The 26,626-nt window shown below is 37.2% G+C and overlaps 1 protein-coding gene across 1 annotated transcript in view; it reads right to left on the bottom strand.

Annotated features, from left to right (window-relative positions):
• The window catches only part of BRMS1L (BRMS1 like transcriptional repressor), a 43,133-nt gene extending 28,461 nt beyond the window's left edge, over positions 1–14,672 (bottom strand). The window contains exons 1-4 of the mRNA XM_068991197.1: positions 14,464–14,672; positions 10,828–10,918; positions 6,955–7,082; positions 5,186–5,265 (exon numbers count right to left, since the gene is read on the bottom strand). Coding sequence (XP_068847298.1) covers positions 5,186–5,265; positions 6,955–7,082; positions 10,828–10,918; positions 14,464–14,605 — 441 coding nt within the window. The 5' untranslated portion in view covers positions 14,606–14,672. The remainder of the gene's footprint in view (positions 1–5,185; positions 5,266–6,954; positions 7,083–10,827; positions 10,919–14,463) is intronic.
• Between the last annotated feature and the right edge of the window lie 11,954 nt (positions 14,673–26,626).

Here is a 26,626-nt window from a genome sequence, read left to right as displayed (position 1 = left end):
CATCAGGTCCCATCACTTCATGGGAAATAGATGGGGAAACAGTAAAAATAGTGTCAGACTTTATTTTTTTGGGCTCCAAAATCACTGCAGATGGTGACTGCAGCCATGAAATTAAAAGACGCTTACTCCTTGGAAGAAAAGTTATGACCAACCTAGACAGTATATTCAAAAGCAGAGACATTACTTTGCCGACTAAGGTCTGTCTAGTCAAGGCTATGGTTTTTCCTGTGGTCATGTATGGATGTGAGAGTTGGACTGTGAAGAAGCACTAGATATTCACAAAAAACAAAATTAAATAAAACTCCCAACACCTCTAGACATTGTAGATAGAATACCACAAAATCTTTTTAAAGATATAGCTAATCTCTCAAGAAAATAAGAGATATCCCCAAGGATCAAACATAAACAAGGAGCTAGAAACCAGCATGCTAACCTGATACTGAAACTGTGGTCTCCTTGAGGGTACTTGCTGGTTACTGAGCAGCAGAAGCATGGTTTTTAATGGCTGTTTGGTTAAAAGAGAAAGATCTTGGAGGTAACTGAGTTCCCTGTATGGTTCTGAAGGGTTACTACATTTTATGAAAAGGCTGACTTAAATGATCCACCTGAGGGAAATCTGTCTCAGCATAGAGCGTAAGTGGAGAAAAAAGTTAACATATATCATCTCAGGTCTGATTTCTACATATCTGAGATTTAAACACAGAAAATCCCAAGCCAAAAAACTGAAGCAGTCATGTGCTGGTGGTAGATGAGGATACCTGGCTAAAACAACTCAGCAGAAAAAAAAGCAGATACTATTTAAATGGGGCTTCCCAGGTGGCACTGTGATAAAGCACCTGCTTCCCAATGCAGGAGAACAAGAGACAGGGTTCGATCCCTGGGTTGGGAAGATCCCCTGGAGGAGGAAATGGCAACCTACTCCAGTATTCTTGCCTGCAGAATCCCGTGGACAGAGCAGCCTGGAGGGCTACAGTCCACAGGGTTGAAAAGAGTCAGACATGACTGAGCATATGCACGCACACACATATACACAATCTGAAGAGCCACGTCTTCTGTCCAAGGCTCGCAGAATTCCTACCAATAAAGCCTCCAGAATCATGAAATAAGCAAACTGTGAGGTTTGGCAGAAATAAGAAACAGCAGAATTAGGCTCTAAGAATGTCTGATAATGACTTACTGAATAAAAATATGAATTAACTATTAAGCAGCATGAAAGACAGAATGAGGACTTACATATGACTTATTAGAGTTTCAGAAGACGGAAGTAAAGACAGTGGAAGAGAGGCAATACCAGAAAAGTTAATAGCTGAGAAATTTTCTGAATTAATGGAGGGACTTCCCTGCCGGTCCAGTGGTTAAAACTTTGCCTTGCAATGCAAGCGGTGCAGGTTTGATCCCTGGTCAGGGAGCTAAGATCCCACATGCCTCGTGGCCAAAAAAACAAACAAAAAAAATAAATAAAAGAGAATGAAAGGAAAACAAATTCTGAGATGCAGAAGTCACAACAAATCCAAGTCAGGAGAGAAAAATAATCCTGTGGAGACAGACAGTACAGAAACTGAAGAACAACAAAGAGAAGAGTTTTTGCAGCCAGTGAGGGAAAGGGAAAAAAATGATCTACAAATGACTGTAGGCTTCTAGCACAGACTGTGGAAAGCAAGATCCTAAAAATATTAACAAGAAATAATTGTCATCCTAGAGTGTTATAACCCCCTAAACTGTTGTTCCACAATATTTACAAAGAAAGCTATTTTTGAACAAAGAAAAACTGAATTTAAAGACTTTCAGGGAAGGAATGCCTAGGATATTCTTCAAAAAGCAAAACATAAACCTGCAGGGAAGGGTTGCAACTCAAAAACAACTAACAAGGGGCTGCACTGGTGGTCCAATGGTTAAGAATCCACCTTCCAATGCAAGGGATGCGAGTTCGATCCCTGGTTGGGGAACTAAGATCCCATGTGCATCCAGGCAACTAAGCCTGCATATGGCAACTACTGATCCTATGCTCTCTAGTGCCTGAGCACCACAGAGAAAGATCCTTCATGCAGTGAAGATTCCACATGCCACAACTAAGATCTGATACAGACAAATTAATAATTAAAAAACAGTGAACAAGAACTAGTATTAATAAAATATGGATAAACTTAAACACAACTAAATCTATGAGATCAAAGTAACATCTCATCTAAAGTATGAAAGGTAAGAAATTGTGAACAACTATAACTTGTAATTTGGGAGGGAGTAACTGCAGTTAGAGTTCTAAGATCCTTTATATAGGAATTTTATCGAGAACAGAGCTATTGATTGGTATTTATATTCTACTAATGGAGGTATGTATACTGAAAATTTACGATAATCTTTAAAATATAGAAATGGAAAATGTGGAGGTAATCAATAAAATAGAAATAGAGCATATAAATTTCTGATGTAATGTTAAAACTCAACACATCACACATACTTATGAAAAAAACGTCAGGAGAGAATTTTATAAAAGGATAAAGCATAACAAATTAAAACCACAGAATAGGTTGGGCTTAAATATCAAAATAATTAGACTAAATTTATCAGTTAACAGACAAAAATTGTTAGAATAGTTTTATTTTAAATCAAGGTATATGTTATTTATAAGTAATACACCTAAAATACAAGGCCAGAAAAAAGTGAAGAGATGAAAAAATAAAAAATGAAAAAACGTCTTATCAGGCAGATGCCAAGCCAAATAAAACTAGGGTACCTGCTTTAACTGTCAAGACAAAAAAGATTTTAAGGCAAAAATCACCGTTACAGAGACAGAAGGTATAAAAAAGGATAAAATGTTACACTCATTAAAAACACAAAAGTTTTAATATGTGTGTGCTAATACAGACTCTCTGTCTCTCTCTCCCTCTCCCTCTCTCTCTATGTCGCTCAGTCATGTCCGACTCTTTGCGAACCCATAGACTGTAGCCTACCAGGCTCCTCTGTCCATGGGATTTTCCAGGCAATCGTACTGGAGTGGATTGCCATTTCCTTCTCCAAGGGATCTTCCCAACCCAGGGCTTGAATGTGGGTCTCCTGCATTGTAGACAGACGCTTTACTGTCTAAGCCACCAGGGAAGTTCTCTCTCTCTCTCTCTCTCTCTCTCTCTCTATATATATATATATATATATATATATATACACACACACATATATAAAGCAAAACCTGATAGAATTAAGGAGATATGGGAAATTAAAAATCTCATTTACAAGAGTATCTAACGCAATAAAATACTTAGGAATAAACTAAAGTGAAAGACTTGTATACTGACAATATAAAACACTGATAAAAGAAATTAAGAAAAACATAAATAAGTGGAAAGAGAGCCCATGTTCATGGATTGGAAGACTTATTATTGTTAAAATGTCCATACTACCCAAAGCAATTAAAAAAAAATCAATGTAACCTCTATTAAAATTCCAATGACTTTTTAACAGCAATAGAAAAAACAATCCTAAAATTCATATGAAAATACAAAGGACCCCAAGTAGCCAAAACAATTTTGAGAAAAGAAGAACAAATGTGAGGAGGCCTGACGTTTCCTAATTTTAAAACATATTATAAAACTACAGTAATTATAACAATATGGTACCAGAATAAAACTTAGACCAATGGAACAGAAATAGAGAGCCTTGAAAATAGACCCATGCATGTATGGTCAACTGAACTTCACCAAGGGTGCCAAGAATACACACATCACTTTCACTGCAGCATTATTCACAAATCACATTATTACTTATATGATGATTTACTTATATTATTTACACTCTAAATTAAGAAAGGGTAACATGGTTGGATATAGTATCAATATATAAAACTCACTTTTCTATGCAGCAGCAGAAAATAAAAAGTAAAAAAGGTAATTTTTAAAAAGCTGTTACTAAACAACAAATACAATTAATAATAACATCTGTAAGAAGGAAAAGAGCAAGGTAAAATTATTAGGCTATTGAGTCATCAACTTACTATAAAGAAAGCTGCAAATGGAAAAATTGTGATACTGGTGCAAGAAGAGCCAAACAGACCACTGGAACAGATGAAAAAAACACTAAAAACAAGCCAGCACATACATGGATATTTGGTATAAAAAAGAGATGGAATTGCTGATTAGTGGGGAAACAATGAAGTATGTAATAAACAGTGAGATTACCTATCCAAAAGCAAAGAAGTAAAATTAGATCCATACTTTAATCACACACAAAAATGAATTAAAAGTAGTTTAGCAACAAAAAGCAAATTTCAAGTTTTAAAAGAAAACACATCATTTTACGCAAAGTGGGGAAAACACAAGAAACATACAGTATTATAAAGGAAAGATGATAAATTCAACCACATTAAAATGTGAAATTTTGTTTAAAAGGTCATCAAAAAGAATGAAAAAGATTCCCCACTGCCTGGGTAAAAATATTTGCAAAGCTTATAACCAGCAGTGCATTTGTATCCAGAATATATGAAGAATCCCTACAGTCAATGAGGAAAAGACTAAAAGCTCAACATAAAGGCAAAAGATATGTACAGGTACTTCTTAGAAAAGAAAATGTTTCATCTCAGTTATAATCAAGAAAATGACATAAGCTCCATCATTTTTATATCTATCTACTCTCAGTATTTTAATAGTTTATAAAGATATGGTACATTAAGATAAGAATCATCATAGAACTTGTTCTTATTTTCCCTAGTTATTTATGATCTTGTCTAGGTCTTATGAAAAGTAATCTGCAAAATCAACACTATGTTTTCCACTGCTATTAAAAATAAACAGAACATAGAGAATCCATTTTTCCCCCATAGAGAATTTTGCCCTAAGATGTGGAGACAGATCAAAAAATTGAGACGTTAATATAACTACCAGATATACATGTTTTGAGTCATTAACATTATACTAATTATACTACTTTTGGTGATGCCAGATGACATAATCATTACAAAGTCTTTTTAAGGTGACAGCTGCAAAACTTCTAAAATTATATCACTTAGTTCTTTTGTATGATTCTTTGTGTCCTATTTCCAATATAGCTTCCAATGAAACTGTATTAAAAAAAATTGCATAAGGGGGCTGAGCTAAAGTACTATTCAATTTTGTTTCATTTACTTTTTTAACTGCTGCACTCACAAGAAGACTTGAAGAATTGAAATCAGCTTAAAAGTTAAACAAAATAACAGTACCTCACAATGCTGGCGAGAAGCTTGAATTTCACATTCATATTTGTTCTTTACAGATTCTAAGCAGAGCTCTCTATAGATTCCTGCAACCAAACACAGTTACTCTGATTATGTTAGCAATAAGGAGTTTCATTATCACTTCCCTGTAAGAATTCTGTCCTATTTTATAAAATGGATCAAGAAGAAATTGGTGGGTCTAACTTTACCTTTATAAATTAGAAATAACAAGGCTCAGTCAAAATATATGTCAAAGAAGACTACAAAACTAAGAGCTAGAGAGAAACTACACGGCAAATTTTAGTTCTTACCCATTTTTCTAAAAAATATTTCCAAATGGTTGTTAGAGAATGATTAAAACAAAAATAAAACTCTTCACCTATGAAAAACAATGTCTCAGGATTCATAACGGAAACAGTAAAAAAACCTCTGGTTTCTCAATCATATATACTCAAACTAACAACTGGATACCATAACCATCAAAACAAAATATAGAGTCTGAAGCTTCCAAGACTCAATGTATAAACTAATATAAGAAAATTTATAAATTAACACGATGTTTGAGTGCTCCTGACAGAGCTTTACCTAGAGGATAGATGTTCGAGTTTAACTTAGAGGTACCGAGACCACTGCATAAAATAGGCACTCTTAAAAAAACACAGAAAATAGGCCATGCAAATACGCCATCACAAAAATGGCAAAGAGGTCTAGATGTACATACTTAACTCTATGCCATAGCTGCCTCTAGAACTGTAATACTTTTTCTTGTACAGTAAAGGCAAGGAACAGATATCTGGAACTATGCCGTCAGCAACACAATCACACACACTACTCTTTGTACAATCAAAAAGTACAGGAGGCCACCTCGTAGCGAAGTGAATAACTGACTCAAGTAATATTTTCAAAACTTAAGGAAGTCTCACTTAGTTCTTTTCAAATGTCAAAGAAAAGTAAGGACATGTTTACTTTTAAGGATGTGCTAAGTCAATATGCAAAAATAGCAGATTAAGCATAACATTATCTATATACTTAATGTTAAGCACTCAAGACTAAAATTCGGTTTAAGGAGGATTCAGTATAAGAAGAACCTATTATCAACAATGCCATAGGTATTATTAATATGTAACAGGTGTATGAGGATCAATTATTGTTCCCCAAAAAGAAAACAATCAGCATCTTCAGTAAATTTCAGTTTTTAGTTTGATGATGAAAAATCATTAAATGATCTTCAAATAGATATATCCTTTGTTAGGCATGGTAGGACACAATTCTGAGGCCAGATCCCAGTTACAAACAGAAGACTGAAATTTAACTATACAAATAAAATACACCTCCATTTATTCATAATCACAAACCCTAACCCTGTTCTGTAACATCCTGATCAAATTTGTTTTAATGTTTTTATAAATAAGAACTCTTTATCACTCTTAAAGATGAAAAATACTAAGAGGACTTAAATTGAACATTAATAGAAAAATAAACTACAGTGTTAACAGTATCTCTTAATGAAAATATACTGGTTTCTAACTGTTTCACATGTGGAAATATCTTTTCAACAACACTGTGAGCAATTTGAGGGCTTTTTTTTTTTAACGCTCCACAGCAGCAGAGAAAAGCAGGAGGCATTTAATAAATTAAAATAACTGTGGGCTGACTGATAGTATAATATTCTGTTCAACGTAGATACATTTGTACTTCTATTAACAACAACCACCTTTTAAATCTATTGAAGAATTCATATTCTACTATATGGAAAAGATGTTTCACTTTCCTACCTGCTACCTTTGTACGAATTTGCATATTTTCTTGTAAAGTTGCCAGTGGTTCCAAATATTCTGGTGCTTTTCCAGCTATGACTTCTTGTAGTTTTGCATCCACCTGACTTAATCGTTCTTTATAAAGTCTTAACAAAGCAAAAATTAAGATATTAATTTTAAAAGCCCAGCAAAGGCTAACAATTTATCATTTCTATACATTATCTCTTAATATCATTCATATTCTAATAGCCTACCGAATATATTTTTTCCTTGATCTCAGGTGACAAGAACACAGTTACATCATTTGACTTTTATGCAAATAATCACAAAGAAATGTTTTTCTATTTTTTAGATATATCACTTTTTAATGGTTAATTTACAAATCAAAAAAATACAACCAAAATAACTACCTCTGGACACTGTAGATGTTTTTAACTGCAGAATAAATCAATTCTAAGAGAAAAGGTCAAATAAACACTGAGTTTAAAAGGAACAAATTATTTTGAGTAATTTAGATACAGGCATTATTAGCTGTCAAAAATAAATAATTCCCTGCTTCCCCTCCAAATCTCCTGAAAAGGAGTCAGTTTAAAAATATTCAGCCTACTTAATTTTTAAGAGAACAAAGAAGAAGCAGAGTGATGAAGGTAAAACCAAAGCCTAGGGAACTTAAGACCTGGCATACTCAGCCCATCTAGACTGCGAATGAAGAAGCTATAACGACATGAGTTTCTTGGCAGATGGGGAAGTGAAAAGTGGGGCAAAGAATCCCCGTTGCTCTTTTTATGAGTCTACATGCAAAAAGGCCTAATGTAACAGCTTGCACATCAATACCTTCAGCTTGATTATCAAAGATGGTATGTGAGGCAACCCAATGTTTATTTTTACCAATAGTCCTGCAGGATAGAACTTTTTTAACAAGAAAATGTTGAAACTGTCATTCTTTATGAGAAGCACTTCTAACCCTGGTTTTGTGGCATTTCAAAGATATCCTAAAATCTCAAAGCAGATTAACAATTTAAGATCATTATGTAAAAAAAATTTTTGCCATTTATTACTGCATCATAGGTGACTATGTCATAATACATCACAAGGATGGCATATAGTAACTCCCAGAAGAAACCACTGATTATGCTTATAGTTGTTTGTATAAATAGCAGTTGACTATTAAAAACATGATGATACTTGGCATTCATGTAACATTCCACTCTCTCCTCTTGAAAATACCAACTAATACAACTAAGACAACTAATATTGTCTATTATTGATCATTATATTTAGCACAGTGATTTATATAATGATTTTAAAGGAATAAAGCAAGTTTGAATGTTCATACTAGTTAATAACTAGTTAATATTCTTTTTTTAAAACCAGAAAGGAAAAATTATCTGAATCAACTTCCAGAATAATACACTATCATGTCTGGGTTAAACTTTTCTAAAACTCAACATACAATGTATGAAATCCGAAAAGTATAACACGATACTAATAGTTTTTGAAATTATAAATAGAACTTCAGACAAAATGCTAAAAAACTAATACAAAAGATGACTGCACCTGAAAAACATCAAACTCATATAAAATATGGATAATAAAGTATCCTGAATAGGTGAACATCCTGAATGAAGAGGATATGCGAATTAACATTGTTCAATTAACTCACTTTTAAAAGAATAGATTCCCCAAAATCAGTATAATTTCTACAACCTTGGAATCAAGTATAAACTCATCAAAGGCAAGATCATGAGTCCTGCAGCAGCAACCACAATACTATTCACAGAATAGAAGCTAATTAATGTCTGTTGGATGCTGAACATTGAAATGAATGGACACTTGGGTGGGACAAGTCCCTCTTTCTTTTAAAGAAGGTAGAAGAACTCACCTTCCACCACTTTACAAACTGCAAATTGTGGATTTTTTGCCTTAGGAAAAGAGTGCTATATGTGCCCTACAGTGCTAGAACAGGCAAAGCAGGGTATTTATTATTATTATTATTAATGTATTTCCCACCTCTTCCAAAGAGGATTTGAGACAGCTTAAAGAGATACACAGTATGAGAAGACAAAAATAAAAAACAAAGCAACAGGGCAAGACAAAAAAATAATTATAAACCTTATGCCAAGATTTTTTTTTTCAAAAACATATTTATACCAATTCCTTGAGAAAGAATCCTATTAAATAGTGTTAATGAGTCTACTTTTAATACTTTCAGAAATGAATAATGCTGATAGGGGAACTGGCTGGTGATCATGGTGAGCCATGAGAAAGCAAAAACCAAGGCAACTGCTTGCCCCAAGGGGAACAAGATTAGACCAAATGACTCACTAGATGCAAACTTCTCCTATGTAATATAGTATACTAGAGCTTTACAACAATTTTCATTTCTTGGATAACCAAAAAGGGCTCTATAAAAGCTCAACATGTTTATCTTAAATAACTGTTTAAGAATCACTCGTTCATGGATTTCTTATGCTAAAATACAAATTTGCTTCCTCTTTTCCAGAATGATCCCAAATGAACTGAATGAACTCTCTGTGTTGCCCAAATAATGGATTCCTGGGAATCCAAACTAATTTTAACTTCAAATTAACAATGTAAATCTTTAGCATTGAAAGCATCATGCTTTTTAAAGGCAAAATTTTACACTATGGATTATTTTGGATTGCTTATATCAATTTGTCACACTAGCATAGAACATTATCTATATATTTATCACTAATACCAATGAAAGTTAACACCAGAAATGGCATAAACAGCAGGATTCATCTGGTAACGAAATCTGTCTTATTTCAGGCTGGCAATTCCAGATATTAAATGGGCTTTCATCTCTTCTTTGGGCCTCTCTAGGGAAGAAGTAGGAGAAAGAGAATAAGCAGCAAAATCACAAAGAATCCATAAACTGAAGAGGCAGCTTCTGAATAAGTTAAGCTATCTATGGGCTCAAAGGTTTCTCCCTTTCATTTACGTTTCCTAAAGGATATCATGCCCCATGACCTTAAACTGAACGTTCACCTTTCAGATGTCTTTAAAATCTGCATCTATTCTCTTCTCTCCAATCACTGGAGCCCCTTCATGCATTACCAACTTTACATAAGAGTTCTGGCATTATAAAGAGGGGGAAAAAACAGTATCTATAAACACACACTACATGCCAGACAAATGGCTGAGAATTTTATATACTGCTCATTCAATCTTTACAGTAGATAAGAAAGAATCTATTATTATATTTTTAAAATCTGTCAAGAAAGCCTGGATTCAGGGCCTGTGATTCCACTACGATTCCTCCAAAGTAATGTGCCTTAGTGGAAGGAACATGATAGCACCTAAGAGGCAAAGCCTAGCTTAATTTATCACCTTCTGATAAACTATGAACAAATCACTTAACCTCTGTGAGCATCAATCTTCTCAAGCATAAATGAGAGACAAAACTATCTTCCAACCTTACAGAGAAGCAAACTAAACAATGCATGTGAAAACATGCAATGTATACATTATCCAATGTTAAGATATAAATAAAAATCACCATGCCATCTCTGGGAAATAGCTATTATTCTCAAACTTTTTTAAAAATGTTATCTTTATCCAGTTATTTAACAAAAGAATGAATGAAGCGTATTAGAACCAAGGGTGCAGCAATCCAAGGAAAACACTTTCATAACCAATACCCACATAAAAATCTCATTAAATCCCCCCCAAAACCAGCCTCAAAACCCTTGATTAGTTAATGAGGCCTTCAACAGGAAAACAAGAGTTGAAGCCTTTTTCAGGTCAGTCAGTCCCATAAAAAACAAAAAGGAAAATAGTTTAGAATGAATATAATTTCTCTCATGCTAGTGTACATGCGACAAGGTTGAGATTCAGTAACAGTGACCTTCAGAAGTTACTACTTACTGATCCTTGAGATCGGTAAACTGTTTTTCAAGATTGGACATTTCATCTAAACATTCCATTCTTCTTCTTTCACAGTCTTCATCATCCATTTCTGTTAATAAAACGCAAATATCAAAGATAAAACTAATGTTATGTTCCAAATACATCTGAAGGTTAATTCAAATGGTTAAAGAAAAAAAAAACAGAAAAACTACATTAGGACTTAAACATTTATCAAAAATAATTTCCACTGTAGATTTAATGTAAAATACAGATAAGATTATAACAGTCACTAGACCTTCTTAATTTTATCCATTTTTTAAAATAATTTTATGTATTTATTTTTGGCTGTGCTGGGTCTTTGTTGCTGTGTGGGCCTTTCTCTAACTATAATGAGTGGAGGCTACTCTCTAGTTGTGCACACGGGCTTTTCACTGTGGCAGCTTCTCTTGATTCAGAGCACAGGCTCCATGGCGCCCGGACTTCAACAGATGCAGCTCTTAGGCTACGTAGTTACACTTCCTGGGCTCTAGAGCATAGTCTCAATAGTTGTGGTGCATAGGCTCAGTTGCTTCCTGGCATGTGGGATCTTCCCAGATCAGGGATCGAACGTGTCTCCTGCATTGGCAGGCAGATTCTTTATCACTGAGTCACCAGGGAAGCCTCTTTATTCATTCTTAAATCATTTTATTAAAGGGCTGATGGGGCAGGGGTCCGGTGGTTAAGACGGTGCTCCCACTTGTAAGGGGCACAGGTTCGATCCCTGGTCAAGGAACTAAGTTCCCACATGCTGTAGCATGGCCAAAAAGAGAAAGGTTGACCTTAAACTATGACTATAAAGTAATTAATCCACTTTCAGCTTGTTTTCCACCAACTCACCAGAACTTAAGCACCAAAATGATTATGTCCTTTAAAGGTTAATATTGCTCAAGAATACTTATGGAATTCCACTTACGGAATTCCACTTACGGAATTCCACTTACGGAATTCCACTTACGGAATTCCACTTACGGAATGCTCACACAGATAATTTGCAAGTCAAATAAAAAAAGAAAATTAATCTCATTATGTTTACCACAGAGTATCTTGGTTTCCTACTTCTAGGCTACCACTGTTCCCTCTCCCCAAATTTCTGTCAGTCAGTGAGAAAGAGGAAGGAGGAAGACAAGCAAACTTTTCAAGGAAAACAACTGATAGCTACCAGCTCTCTCCTATATTTTACATTGTCTGTTTTTATCACTACATCACATATAGTTGACAACATCAGAATAACTTAAGCACAAAAGGATATTTGTACTGATCATCATCAAATAAAGGTCAAAATATGAGAAAAAATTAAATTATGTTCAGTTACTTTCTACAGCAAGAAAGTATGATTTTTTTTTTTTAATTTTTCTGAAACAGATTAAAATTATCTCTGGCTCTTAAGAGCTTATTCCTTGACTCTTTAAAATGTGGTCCCTCAAGATGACTCACTCCCTAATATCTCTGGATGGAATTTTTCTGTAGCCTTAAGACTGGCCCAGTGGGGCTGGAGAGGAATAAAACTGTGGGAGTTTAACATGCAAGATAAATGGTAGAAAAGAGATGCAAAAGCAACATGCAACTAGAAAATTTATTTAATTTCTTTGTACTTAAAAAATCTGACTTGTGCTTCAAATTATTATCACATTCTTCATAAATTAATGTGTCCATTATTTGGGGGGATAGAACAAAAGACAGTTAAAAACAAAAGCCCACAAGGATCAACATAAAAATTAGAAAGGCAGAATTTTAGTAAATAGATGTCATTTTGAGAGATCCTGACTCCCATAAAAACAAAAACAAAGAACATGTGAAAATAAAATGTTTTACAGATCCAGAAAACATACTCACATATAGTAGAGATGTTCTCTGTAATCCTCACTTTTGAAATCTCACCTATTTTCATAACTAAGCAGGTAAGTTCCAAATTATACTTCCCATCCCAGGCAGGTTCCAATGCCACATTACCACCTGTCAGTTGGGCACTCTGACTCAAATATACCATCAGGACCTCAAAAACAACATGTCTGTAATACTTTATCTTCTATCTTCATCTCAAATCTTTTTTTTTTTTTCTATTTTTGTTCAAACGACCACCATTCTCTTTGTATTTGGGTTTTTCTTCTTACATTGACTCCTAAACTGGTAGTCATCAATCCCACTTTCTGCTTTTTCTGAAGTCTTTCACACCTATATCTTTTCCTTTTCTAGCTCAAATCCTTCTCTCAACCAAACTGGTTTTCTCACTCTTTTAAATAAGGCTTAAGCTCTCGCCTTGCACTTTTTCTTATATTCCTTCTTCTATAGAAACACCTGAACTTTACCACTCCAATCCAAATTCCGCCCATTCATCAAGATAATTTAGGTAATCCAACTAGTTTTGGCTGACCATCCTGTACTGAAAAGATGTCCTCTACCTCTCAATTTCTACAGTATTGTTTATAAATAAGCATTCATTTGGCAATTGATTCAAGTGGTGACCTACGACAGCTGTTTAACTGTGGTCAGACCATAACTATACCATCCACTGAGTAGAACCCAATACTGCAAAAGGAAGGCACTCAGAAACACTTATTCGGGGTGGCTGATTTATTGACTGAAATTACATACTTCCATGGAGGTTTTCTTTGAAAGGGAAGCCTAAAAAAAGAGAGTGTCACGGTGATGATAGGCTGTTGTTAACCTGTCATCAATCCTTGCTTCACATAGCCAAAATCAGGCCAAAACAAAGAAATAAGTCTCATCTTCGTCGTATGGATAGAAGGAAAGGAACCCAGGTAATCATAAATTTCATCTCTTTTTAAAATAACCACTCCTGAAAGATTGAAAAAATGATTTATGGTGTTAACCTGCACCCCCCCGCCACTCTACCCCATCCCACTCCCTTCAAAACAGAAAACAAAAACAAATAAACAAACAAAAAAATCTGAAACAGCACAAAGTTAGAAAAGACTGAAGGGAAGAAAAGATTTGGAGAACTTCAAAGCTGCCAAAATCAGCCAGTTATTGATAAGCATATGAAGATCTAAAATCAGTCCTGATGTTGGGCTCTTCTGTTTGAAAAGTTCACAGAAATGATGCAGATGACCAAGCTCCCACGTCAGCCCCCCGAAAGAGGACGAATGTCAACTACTGACTGACACGCTGACTTGGAAGCTGACATTAATAAATTCTAAACCAGCCAAGAGCGAGTACCCTCGGCTCCTGACAACCCACACACGCTGAGAAGGGCTGCAAAGGTGCAAAAATAAGAAGTCGGCGGTGTGGGGAGAGGAGGCATTTCTAGCGTCTCCCAGATAAGATGCGGGACATTTTCCGCTCCGGATAGCCCGAGGCACTACCCGGAGGTCCCAAGGGCGGGGCGGATCGAGAACAGAACCAAGCAGCGTCCGTGAGCTGGACGAGTCCAGGCCCGCGCCCTGCCCCGCTCCGCCCCGCCAACCGGGACCCGCCAGGAGCTGGGCAGCGCCCCGCGAACAGTTTGGGTGCCACGGAGGGCCGGGAGCCAGTCTCCGCCCCTTCCCTCTCTCCCCGCCCCGCTCTCCCAGCAGGACGCAGCTGCCGGCGTGTGGAGAGCGGCCTTTCGCTAGCCTGGCGCGAGGACTCGGGGTCCCAGCCCGCTGGGTCTCGTACCTGAGCTATCTCCATCCTCGGAGACCGACGAGCTCTCGGTGTCTTCGTCCTCGGAGCTGCTCCCCTCGTTTTCGGCGTAGTCCACCTCCATCTCATCGTGATGGTTCGTCTCCTTCTTATCCCCTCGGGAATGGACTGGCATTTTCCAGCCGCGCCGTCGCTTCCCACTCCCGGCGCCCAGCCCGGCCACCGCCGCTTCAATGAAGGGCGCGCCGAACGCCCCGACCCACCCCGCCGCCGAGCTCGTTCAGAACCCCCTCGGCTCCTCCCCGCCCCCGCCGGAGCCTCACAACCTAACCCGCAGGCTCAGCGCTGAGAGCTCTGCCATTGGTGGAGGCAGTCCTCCCGAGCCGGGGGACGGAGCTAATCCTGCTCCGGTCCGGTTGGTTGCCGGTAATTACGGCGCGGCCTCGCGGTGTATGTCGGGAATTGTAGTCCTTACTGTTCAGACCTGCAGGGGCCGCCGGCTTCGAAGCTTCAACTACCCTGATCGTTTCTCCCCTCTGGACTTCAAATCCCACAAGGCACGAAAGCTGCCAGACTCGGTCGCAGTTTATAAACTAAACAGAAACAGATTGTGAGATTTTGGTCTGTATGTATTCTTTTCCCGCCAAGTGCTTGTCTGAGCTTCCAGGCCATCCAGGATGTTACTGTCAGATGTGAAAAGGTCTTTTGCCTGAGGGCTTTTCCTCCTCTTTAAGGCTACAGGAACTGGAGAAATGTCTTTACCTAAGCACTTTTATTACCACTATTAAACTATTGTTGAATTAGTTTCTGCAGACAACTTGCATTTTCTATGTTGCACAAAAATCTTTATTCTTGAAACTGTTGCAATATGAAAGGAAAGGAAGCTTTATCTTGGCACTTTTCTCTAGTACGTTTTACATTTGTTTTTTTTTTACCATATGCGGGTTTCCCTGGTGGCTCAGACGGTAAAGAATCTGCCTGCAATGAAGGAGACCAGGTTTGATCCCTGGGTCGGGAAGATCCCCTGGAGAAGGGAATGGCTATCAACTCCAGTATTCTTGCCTGGAGCATTCCACGGACAGGGCAGCCTGGTGGGCTACAGTTCATAGAGTGAGAAAGAGTTGGACACAGCTGAGTGACTAACACAATTCCAGTTTACCTTACGCACCCTGAAAATGCCTCCAATCTTAACTAAAGTTTTAAATGAAAAATACATATTTGACTTAATGAAATGTTTTATTTTTTCAATGGTAGGGATGATAGACAAGGAAAACTCATTATATATCCTAATCATAACAACATACTAATTGACCACTTTTACTCTGTATCAAATACCCTAGTAAGTTCTTTACATTACTTACATTGAGTTGAATTCCCAATTTATTAGCCCTGAGTTAGGTGCTATTATACCCATTTTACAGATAAGGAAACTACTTGCAGACAAACTTAAAATCTGTGTTTTATCAATTATAAAAACAAGGCTTCTTCCTGAAGTGGCAATTTGCTATTGAAAGAGATTTCATACAATATTGTGGGTTTTAAATTATTTCTTTCTCAAATACAAGGTCCAAAGACATTTGACAGAGAATGTAGGAGTATCCAAGCATACATGCATTAAAGTTAGATTTAGAATTCAATGACAGAAAACATCTCAAGGGCTATCCATCTCTTGGCTGAAATCCAAGTTAAGGGGCTTTTATTATCTAGTGTCAGCCTACTTGTCCTTTTCTTACTGTAGTCTCCAAAACTGGACTCATCAGTTGAGAAACAGACGAACTGTTGGCCATTTCAGTGTTCTTTGTGTATCCTATTTCTCTGCAACCCTCTTGCACTCCTGTTTTTCAAAGCCACTTTCTTGACAACATTCGTCACCAGCAACCCCTCCACCATTCAGTACATGCCCCTGTTCCTTCAGATTAGTGCTTGGCAACGTTGTACTTGTTTGTTGTGGGTTGTTTAGCAGATGCATCTTGCCTATTGGATTGTGAATTCCTTGAGAACAGGGATTGTCTTAGCCTGGGATGCAGTTTCAGAGGCAAGCATGTGAATACATTATGTGAGTGGTGTGGACTAAAGCTGGGTGGCTGCTTTTAGCTCCAGCCAGTTGTTGCTACATCTGAATTTGGGACTAGATGTCAGACCTTCTGATTTTCAAGAGAAACTGGAAATTTAGAACTTTACATGAAATAACCAGATTTGTAAACATTATTTCAAGTGCATTTTTTGCTGTTACTTTGGTTTGGTTTGGTTTATTAAACTCCAGACCAAACAAAAACAGCTGTGAGTAATATCCGTGGCTTCTGTTAATCTCTGTTATATCAGCAGCTAGCAGAGTGTGTGCTAAATAGTAACACTAACTTGAATTTCTGGTCACTCTTCATGTTCCAAGCACTGTATGTCCTTTAAGGACATTAATTCATTTAATCATTATAACAACTCTATGAAGTAGATATAATTATGCCTTCCATTTTGTAGATGGAGAAACTGAAGCACAAAGCAGTTAGGATGCTTGGCCAAGGTCACACAGCTAATAAGTAGCAGATTTAAGATCTGAACTTCAGTAGTCTGACCTCAGAGCCTGCAGTCAACTGTCAGTACACAATGTCCCTCTAGCAGATGATTTCTGTGTTTCTGCTGTTTAGAGAAAAACAGAAGGAAGTTGGAGAGGAGGCATGGATTCTAGCCCTGGTTCTGCTAGTAACCAGGCAAGACAATTTGGCAAATCATAGTGTCAGACTTTATTTTGGGGGGCTCCAAAATCACTGAAGATGGTGACTGCAGCCATGAAATTAAAAGACAGTTACTCCTTGGAAGAAAAGTTATGACCAACCTAAATAGCATATTCAAAAGCAGAGACATTACTTTGCCAACTAAGGTCCATCTAAGTTAAGGCTATGGTTTTTCCTGTGGTCATGTATGGATGTGAGAGTTGGACTGTGAAGAAGGCTGAGCGCCGAAGAATTGATGCTTTTGAACTGTGGTGTTGGAGAAGACTCTTGAGAGTCCCTTGGACTGCAAGGAGATCCAACCAATCCATTCTTAATGATGCTAAAGCTGAAACTCCAGTACTTTGGCCACGTCATGCAAAGAGTTGACTCATTGGAAAAGACTCTGATGCTGGCAGGGATTGGGGGCAGGAGGAGAAGGGGACGACAGAGGATGAGATGGCTGGATGGCATCACGGACTCAATGGACGTGAGTCTGAGTGAACTCCGGGAGTTGGTGATGGACAGGGAGGCCTGGTGTGCTGCAATTCATGGGGTCGCAGAGTCGGACACGACTGAGTGACTGAACTGAACTGAACTGATACTCTCTGGTCAGTTGTAAAGTAAGAAGGTTGCATTATGTTATCTTTATGTTCTTGTCAAGCTCTAAAATTCCTGTCATTGATGTATTTATGTTTAAGGCAGACAAAATAATGGGAGATTAAGCAATTAGAGTTGCATGAAGATGTATTGCTTAAAAGGAGTTTCTTTCTCCTCTCCCCAGACAGATTTTAGAAAAGATACATAGGAAATGTAAGAGGAACCATAAGAGGAAAAATGAATAAGGCTGGAAAAGAATATTGTCATTTTTAGAAAATACAAATTAACGTTAAAAAAAAAACATGAAAGCAGAATGAAGTTTTTTCAGTTGAGGCATTTTAAAAGGTAGGCATGATGCAATCATTAGATACATTTTAAGTCTCATTTTTCATTAATCCTTAATAAGCACTCATTTATTGAGAGCCTTCTAAAACGCATGGTCGGTCATCAGCAAAATCTGCTATATTGTTACCCTCTTCTCTGGAAAGGTCCCTTAACTTTCCTGTTCTAATGGGAACATGGCGCTCCCCTAGGAGCCTTGTCATGGTGTAGGTATGCTTGGTGTCCTCGTTCCTTCTAGATGATCATTTCCACGTCCCTTCCCTAAAAGCCCCCAGCTTGTCATCAGGATATACTACACAGTCTCTTTACTTGTGGCTGTTCTGTACATACCTCCCAGGCTCACCCCCCCCCCCCCGACCCCCCGTCATTTTTTGGAGATTCTAGCTCTTGGCTCATTCTCTCCCATGGTATGCCCACCATAATCCGTAGTCATTTTAGTATTCAGTAAATAGGGAATACCACTCCATTTCCTACTGGGTTTGCTCTGGCTTGTGAAAGTTGCTCAGTCATATCTGACTCTTTGTGACTCCATGGACTATATAGTCCATGGAATTCTCTAGGCAAGAATACTGGAATGGGTAGCCTTTCCCTATTCCAGGAGATCTTCCCAACCCAGGGATCAAACCCAGGTCTCCCACATTGCAGGCGAATTCTTTACCAGCTGAGCCACAAGGGTGAGCCAAAGGCTCACTTTGGCATAGAGTAGACATAAAATAATTCTGGCTTTTTCTTTCTAGCTTTTCTCCTATACTTTCTTTGGTATAACTTTTCAATCTGCCTTATTAAAATTTTATTATTGACATGATAATTTAAACATATAGAAAGGTAATTCAGAATATTATATATATAACAACAGAATACCCTCTAAGCTTTGTCAGATCTTATCATTTTATTGCATTTGTTCCACATCCCTCTTCATTCCCAATTTTCTCCTTCCCTCTCCAGAATAACCATTATTCTGACTTCAGTGTTTTGATTACCATGCATGTGTACATTTCATTTTTTCTATATCTAGAAACGATTATGTGTACATTTCATTTTTTGTATTTTATAGAAATGATTATTTAACATGTTTTAAACAGTCATGTAGTAGCGTAGTGTTACTTACTCAAGTCATGTCTGATGTTTTGTGACCCCATGAACCATAACCTCCAGGCTCCTTGGTCCATGGAGTTCTCCAGGCAAGAATACTGGAGTGGGTTGCCATTTCCTTCTCCAGGGGATATTCCCGACCCAGGGTTCAAACCTGGGTCTCCTGCATTGCTAGCAGATTCTTCATCATCTGAGCCACAGGGAAGACCTAAACAATCATATCATGCTACATATAATACTACAACTTCCTTTATCCTCAACAATGTTTTTGAGACATATCTATTATGATACAGGTAGCTCTAATCCAGGTAACTTTGATCTGCTCTAAGGTAGTCCCTTGAGTACACATATTCCATTGAATATTAAGTTCACTCACACACAAAAAATTTCACTCACTTACCTGTTAATGGACAGGTAGGTTGCTTTCAATTTTTTCACTACTAAAAATAGTTGCCTCTATGAATATCCTTGTATTTATCTTCTTGGGCCTATGTGTGAGGATTTCTCTAGGTCAGTAGTCTCCAAAGTATGGTGCGTGTATTCAGGGAGTATAGCCTAGGGGATAGGAAGAAAAGATGAAAACTTCTGTGTATAAAATTTTCAATTTCATTTTTATTTGGAATAAAGTAGATATAGGGAGGAAGCTATAAGCCCTTTTTTTTTTTTAAATCTAATGTATCCTCATTATGATTTCCCTGGTGGGTCAGGGGTGAAGAATCCACCTGCCCATGCAAGAGATGCAGGTTTGATCCCTGTGTCAGGAAGATCTGCTTAAGAAGGAAATGGCAACCTGCTCCAGTATTCTTGCCTGAAAAAGTCCATGGACAGAGGAGCCTGATGGGCTAAAGTACACAGGGTCGCAGAGTCAGACGCGACTGCGCAGCACACACAAACTTAATTCCAAACACTACCACATGGTGGAGCTGAGACATCAACTGTACATCCACAAACCTTGTCACAACTGACGGACCCAGGCCAGATGCCAGTAAAAATCCCATGGACGGAGGAGCCTGGTAGGCTGCAGTCCGTGGGTCACAGAGGGTCAGACACGACTGAAGGACTTCCCTTTCACTTTTCACTTTCATGCATTGGAGAAGGAAATGGCAACTCACTCCAGTGTTCTTGCCTGGAGAATCCCAGGGACGGAGGAGCCTGGTGGGCTGCCGTCTATGGGGTGGCACAGAGTCGGACACAACTGAAGCGACTTAGTAGTAGTAGTAGTAGTAGAAAAACAAAGGCAGGAGGCAGTAACTAATGGCTAATACTCAAATCAGGGTAAACATTTTAATCATTCAAACCAAATCTAGGTCTTCAGAGATCTACGTTGACAACTAAATAAGACCAATTTATTATCAGTTATATAAGACTGTGATAAAGAACTCGCCTGCCAATGCAGGAGACATAAGACATGCGGGTTCAATCCCTGGGCCAGGAAGATCCTGGAGGAGGGTATGGCAACCCATTCTAGTATTCTTACCTGGAGAATCCCACGGACAGAGGAGCCTGGCAAGCTACAGTGCATAGGGTTGCAATGATCAGACACAAGTAAAGCGCATTAGCATGCACTATGATATCAGTTGCTTAAGAAAGAAACTTTTTTTTAATGTTAAACATTTTATTGTTATAATAACACAGATGACAGTTTTTCATATCACCATTGCACTCATGCTAGGGATAACAATGCTTCCTCTACTAATAATGCTACTTGATCTTTTTAAGACATGTTATTTACTAAGCTTGGACTATCTGGGCATGCTTAATGAAATAAAAAATTATAAAACATTCCAAATTGTTCTTTTATGTGAGCAAAATACCTAATTTTATTCAATTTACACACAACTTTTCACTTAGAAAGAATGAAACTATTTCACTTCTGACATTTAACAATTATTAGTATAAGATGATTAACAATTATTTTTAATAAAAAGCCATTCCCTTCTCCGGGGGATCTTCCCAACCCAGGGACTGAACCCAGGTCTCCAGCATTGCAGGCAGATTCTTTACCATCTGAGCCACCAGGGAAGTCCAAGAATCCCCTCTCCAGGGGATCTTCCCAACCCAGGAATCAAACCAGGGTCTCCTGCAATGCAGGCAGCTTCTCTACCAGTTGAGAAACCAGGGAAGCCTAATATAAAATTATTATAATTATTATTAATATAAGAATAGATTCTGGGAAAAAAAAGAATAGATTCTGTCATCAATATGATGGCCTTGGCATCTTACATATTATGTTTGCCCTTAAATCCTATTTACGAAGCCAAGATAATGAATATTCGTGCATGCTAAGTCGCTTCAGTTGTGTCCAACTCTTTGTGAACCAATGGTCTTATAGCCAGAGGACTCCTCTATCCATAGGATTCTCCAGGCAAGAATACAGGAGTGGGAAGCCATGCCCTTCTCCTGGGAAGAATGAAACTATTTAAAGGTGCTTGAAAATAGCCTGTTGACAGTACAGGGCCCATCCCTGTATTAACTGTCTATTTGCAGAAATTAGTTCTTGGATTAGTTCAACTATAAACCTGATAATATTCTATTAGCATATTTATGTTATTATTATTCCACTATCTCATAGCTCACATTATGTTCTTCTCTGTTGTCAATAACTGATTTTTTTTAAGTAGAGAAATTTTTCTTCTCTAAGATTTTTCTCAATGACAAATATTTTACATACAGTTTTATTTTTAATCTGTATTTTTCCTCTTCAGATAATTTTTCTGTGTAGTTACAGTGGGAATCTTTTAGCCTCCTCAATATCTATCCCCTTTTTGAAGCAATAGCTCCTTGATTTTCCCTTCAGTAACTCCCTCTGCTTCATTCTTCCCATGTGGTTCAAGTGGCCAATCAGAATATTATATTCTCTTGGTCCAGGGATGGACACGTGGACCAACCTAGGCCATGATGGACATTGACAGAATTTTTATTGGAGCTATTGAGAAGGAGTTTTTGTCTTTAGAAGTTAAAAGGTCCCTGAAGCCTATGAACTTAGTTTTGCTAGGGCCATTTCTCCTCTACATGCAACTTGGGGAAGCAGGGAGGCAGGCATGGGAAGCAACAGAAGAGCAGAGAGAAAAAGCAAAGATTCCTGATGACTTTAATTTAAGCACCTGGATCCACATGTGCTCAGTGTTAAGCCTAAGACTTTCAGTTACATGAACTAATGAGCTACTCTTCTTATTGAAGTGGTTTTTCTGCTTATTCTTACGTTCAGCTGAAAGAGTTCTGAGTAACAGACAGCTAATTATTTTTTCTTTAAAATGTGTTATGAAAAGCAAGTAAAATATTTTAAAATCTCCTAGCATACTTTCTTCTCTGTTCTTATCAAAAGTTCCCTCTCATTTTCACTTATATATTAGCTATTTATTGTGTATTGTGTGTCAGCTAGTGCAGTGGTTTCAGGAGATTCACTGATGAACAGAACAGACACAGCGTCTGCTTGCACAGAGCTCAGAGAAAAGTAAAGCGGGAAATATTAAACAGTTGACTGCAAATGAAGGGATGTTCTCTACTGGTGTTACAAGAGTATAACACAGAGACCTGTGTAAGTGGCCATCAGGTTAAGACCTCTCTAAAGTAGTAATATTTCAGCTAATATCTGACAGTTTGGCATTAGGCCAGCTCGGATGAAAAGTAGGAATATCATAAACGGAAAGAACAGGATATGTAAGGGTCCTGATGTAGAAAAGAGCTTTCTCACATTCATGTTTGAGGAATTAAGAGATCACTATGGACAGTCAGTGTTTAAGGGTAAAAGGGGCACAAGGTAAGGTAAGTTAGAGAAAGGCCACATCTCTCAGGGCCTGGTAGATTATTATAAGGATATTTGATTTTTTTCTAAATCCTAAATGCAGTGGGTTGCCATTAGGAGGTTTGTACGCAGGGATGCCATTTGATTAGTGGTAAGACTATACTAACTTAAAATCAGATCTTTCTTTTCTAAAAAAAAGATCACTTGTTGCTTAGTGGAAAATAAATTGAGTAATAAAGGAAGAAATCAATCAGACATTGAGGTAAGATAATGGTGATCTGGACAGGAGTAGAGGCTGTATGGCAAAAAGAAATGGATAAATTTGAGATAATGGGAGATAAAAATCAACAAAACTTACTAATGGATTAAATATGGGGCATGAGAGAAGGGATATACAATATAGTTTACTTATCTATCCTCTCTTTGAATTAATTTCCTGATGCTATTAAATAATGTTAGCAGCCTTTGCATCAATGCATCTCATTAAAAATATATTTCACTTAAGAACTTCTATATTCATTGTAATACTATTTTCAGCACTTTCTGACCTTAACCAATCATAAAGTTTCTTCCAATGCTTCTTTTCTTTTTCTTCCAGTTTTACTGAGATATCTTTGTTCAGTTCAGTTCAGTTGCTCAGTCGTGTCCGACTTTTTGCGACCCCATGGACTGCAGCACACCAGGCTTCCTTGTCCATCACCAACTCCCAGAGCTTGCCCAAACTCATGTCCATCGAGTTAGTGATGCCATCCAACCATCTCATCCTCTGTTGTCTGCTTCTCCTCCTGCCTTCAATCTTTCCCAGCATCAGGGTCTTTCCCAAGGAGTCAGTTCTTCGCATCAGGTAGCCAAAGTATTGGAGTTTCAGCTTCAGCATCAGTCTGAATGAATATTCAGGACTGATTTCCTTTAGGATGGACTGGTTTGATCTCCTTGCAGCCCAAGGGATATCCTTGACAGCACTGCAAAAGTTTAAGGTATGCAACATAAAGATTTGATTTACATAAAGAAGTGAATATCGCAAGTTTAGGGTAAACCCGTCATCTCATATAGTTACAAAAATTAAAAAAATAGAGAAACAAATTTCTTGTAAAGAGAACTCAGGATTTACACTTATTAACCTTCAAACATAACATACATCAGTTAATTATATTTATCATGTTGTGTATTACATTCCTGATTCTACTCCTTCTTGACTTGTATGTAAATGCTACCTGTTTTCCCAAAAAATTAAATGAAGTCCAACAGAAAGAAATTACAAAATTTATTGACATTGGAAGTGAAGGTACAAAAGCAATGATAAGTAAAATGGTTGGCACATTAGCATGAAGGCAGTGGTACCAAACGATACCAACATTCATTGTATTCTTCATCACCAATTTCACTTATGAATATCCTAAATGAATCAGGAGAGATTATTCTTTATGCAATCTCAAGCACTGAGTGGGCTTCTCTGGTGGCTCAGTGATATAGAATCCTCCTGTCAATGTAGGAGGCATGGGTCAAGATCTCTGAGTCAGGAAGATCTCCTGGAGAAGGAAGTGGCAACTCACTCCAGTATTCTTCCCTGGGAAATATGGACAGAGGAGCCTGGTGGGCTACAGTCCATAGGGTTGCAAAAGAGTTGGACACAACTTAGCACCTAATCAACCAAAGCACTGAGTACATCATTTTTAATATTTTCTGTGGCAAATCCTACATACTAAAGTACAATGGTGGTCTTCAGGAAAAATATTTGCACAGTTGAGTTGTAAGCTAACCTAGCAACTTGATTCAAGGAATGACATTTTTATTTGAAAGAACTGACAAACTACAGTTTTTCAGGCTTGGATATTTGGCAAATATTTTCACAAAATATCAAATAAACAAAGTGAGCCTGTCACTTTTAGTAAAACAACTGACAGTATTTGTTACTAAAGGTTAAATTCAAGCTTCCAAATGATAATTAGGAATTCGGAAAAATTTTATTCACCATGGTGAGCATGATAACTTTCTAATACTTAAAGGATTTTCTGATGTATTTGATTTTTTTAAATATTTATATTGTTTAATGAAATGTATTAACATTTGGAATATCTGTATATCTCAGTGAACAATTATTTTCCAAATGGCAAGTGTATAATGCTACAAAATTATGCATGAGCAAAAGTTCCATTTAAAGTGCAAGATTTTAATGTAAAGAATACAAAAAGTTTATTGATATGCTTTCATAATCCATGTTACAACTAATATTTAAGAAACTACCCCTCATTGAGTTTAGTTTTAGTAGAGTGGCCACAATTATCTGAAAAAAATTATTTAAATATTCCCCCTTCCCAATTATATATTTATTCTCACAAAATATTTGTTGTCTTTTAAAAAAAGATATTTTATTTTTTCGTAAATATGTCAGTTCAAAATTCATTTTTCAAAAAATTATGAATATTATCTTGCAATGGCATATCATTGTTATTTTATACATATTAAAATAGCTTAATGATTTCTCAGGTTTAATGATTTAAGAGACATTATTTTTGAACAGTTTCAAATTTATACAAAAAATTGAATACACCAAGAGTTCCCATTTGCCCTGCATCCAGTTTTCCTTTCTTACAAATGACTTGGTACATTTGTTACAATTAATGAGTCAACAATGATACATCATTAACTAAACTACATAGTTTGTCAGGTTTCCTTGGTTTTTACCTAAGGTCCTTTTTGTATCCCCGAATCTTTTCAGAATTCCTTATTACCTTTAGTTTTCGTTTCTCCTTGGGCTCCTCTTGACTATGATAGTTTCTCAGACTTTCCTTGGTTTTGACCTTAACAGTTTTGAGGAGCACTGTTCAACTGGGATTTGTCTAAAGTTTTTCTCATGATTAGACTGAAGTTATAGGTTTTAAATGGGAACCACAGAAGTGCCATTTTCATTATATTATACCAAGGGTACATACTGTCAATGTGATACCTCACTGCTTATTTTAACCTTGATCACCTGGCTGAGTCTGTGTCATTTCTCCACTATAAGGTTATTCCCTCCGCCCCTTCTGTACTGTACTCTTTGGCAGAAACTCTTAATGTGCAGACCACACTTAAGAACTAGGGAGTTACTCTCCATCCCCTTGAGTATCTATATAAATTCTTTGAAAATCTTCTTGAATGGGAGATTTGTCTCTTCTCCCCCATTTACCTTTTATTCAATTATTATTTATATCAATATGGACTCATGGACGTTTATATTTGTGGTTATAATTTAAGATTACCTTATTTATTTTGTTGCTCACATTATCTTAACTTCTGCTCTTTCAGTTGATATATTTCTGTCATTTTTTTGTGTGTGTGATGGAGTTCCTTATTTCTGGCACTACAAAATGTTCCAGGCTCATCTTGTATATGAAACCTAGAATCAGCTTCAATCCTAGAACCAGACATTATTCCAAAGAGCTTTGTTGTGTTGTTTTTTAATTGTAAAATGGTATTAAAGCCAACTCTGGCTATAGGTGTGCTTGCTGCTACTAGGGTGTCATTGCTTCTAAGTCCTCTCAGCTGACAGAGCAAGGAAATACACATGTGTTTACTAATCCATCCACATATACCTATCTGTAAATATTTCTACATGTAACTGCCTGTATCTATATTAAGATAAACAAGTTCCTGGTGATCTCTTCAACTCAAATCCACTACCAAATGGATTATTCTACCCACCTCCCTGTGCTTATCTGAAAAACTCCCA

This window comes from Capricornis sumatraensis, chromosome 19 (genome assembly GCF_032405125.1).
Source record: "Capricornis sumatraensis isolate serow.1 chromosome 19, serow.2, whole genome shotgun sequence".
NCBI lineage: Eukaryota > Metazoa > Chordata > Mammalia > Artiodactyla > Bovidae > Capricornis > Capricornis sumatraensis.
This window is presented reverse-complemented; position numbering and strand designations above follow the sequence as displayed.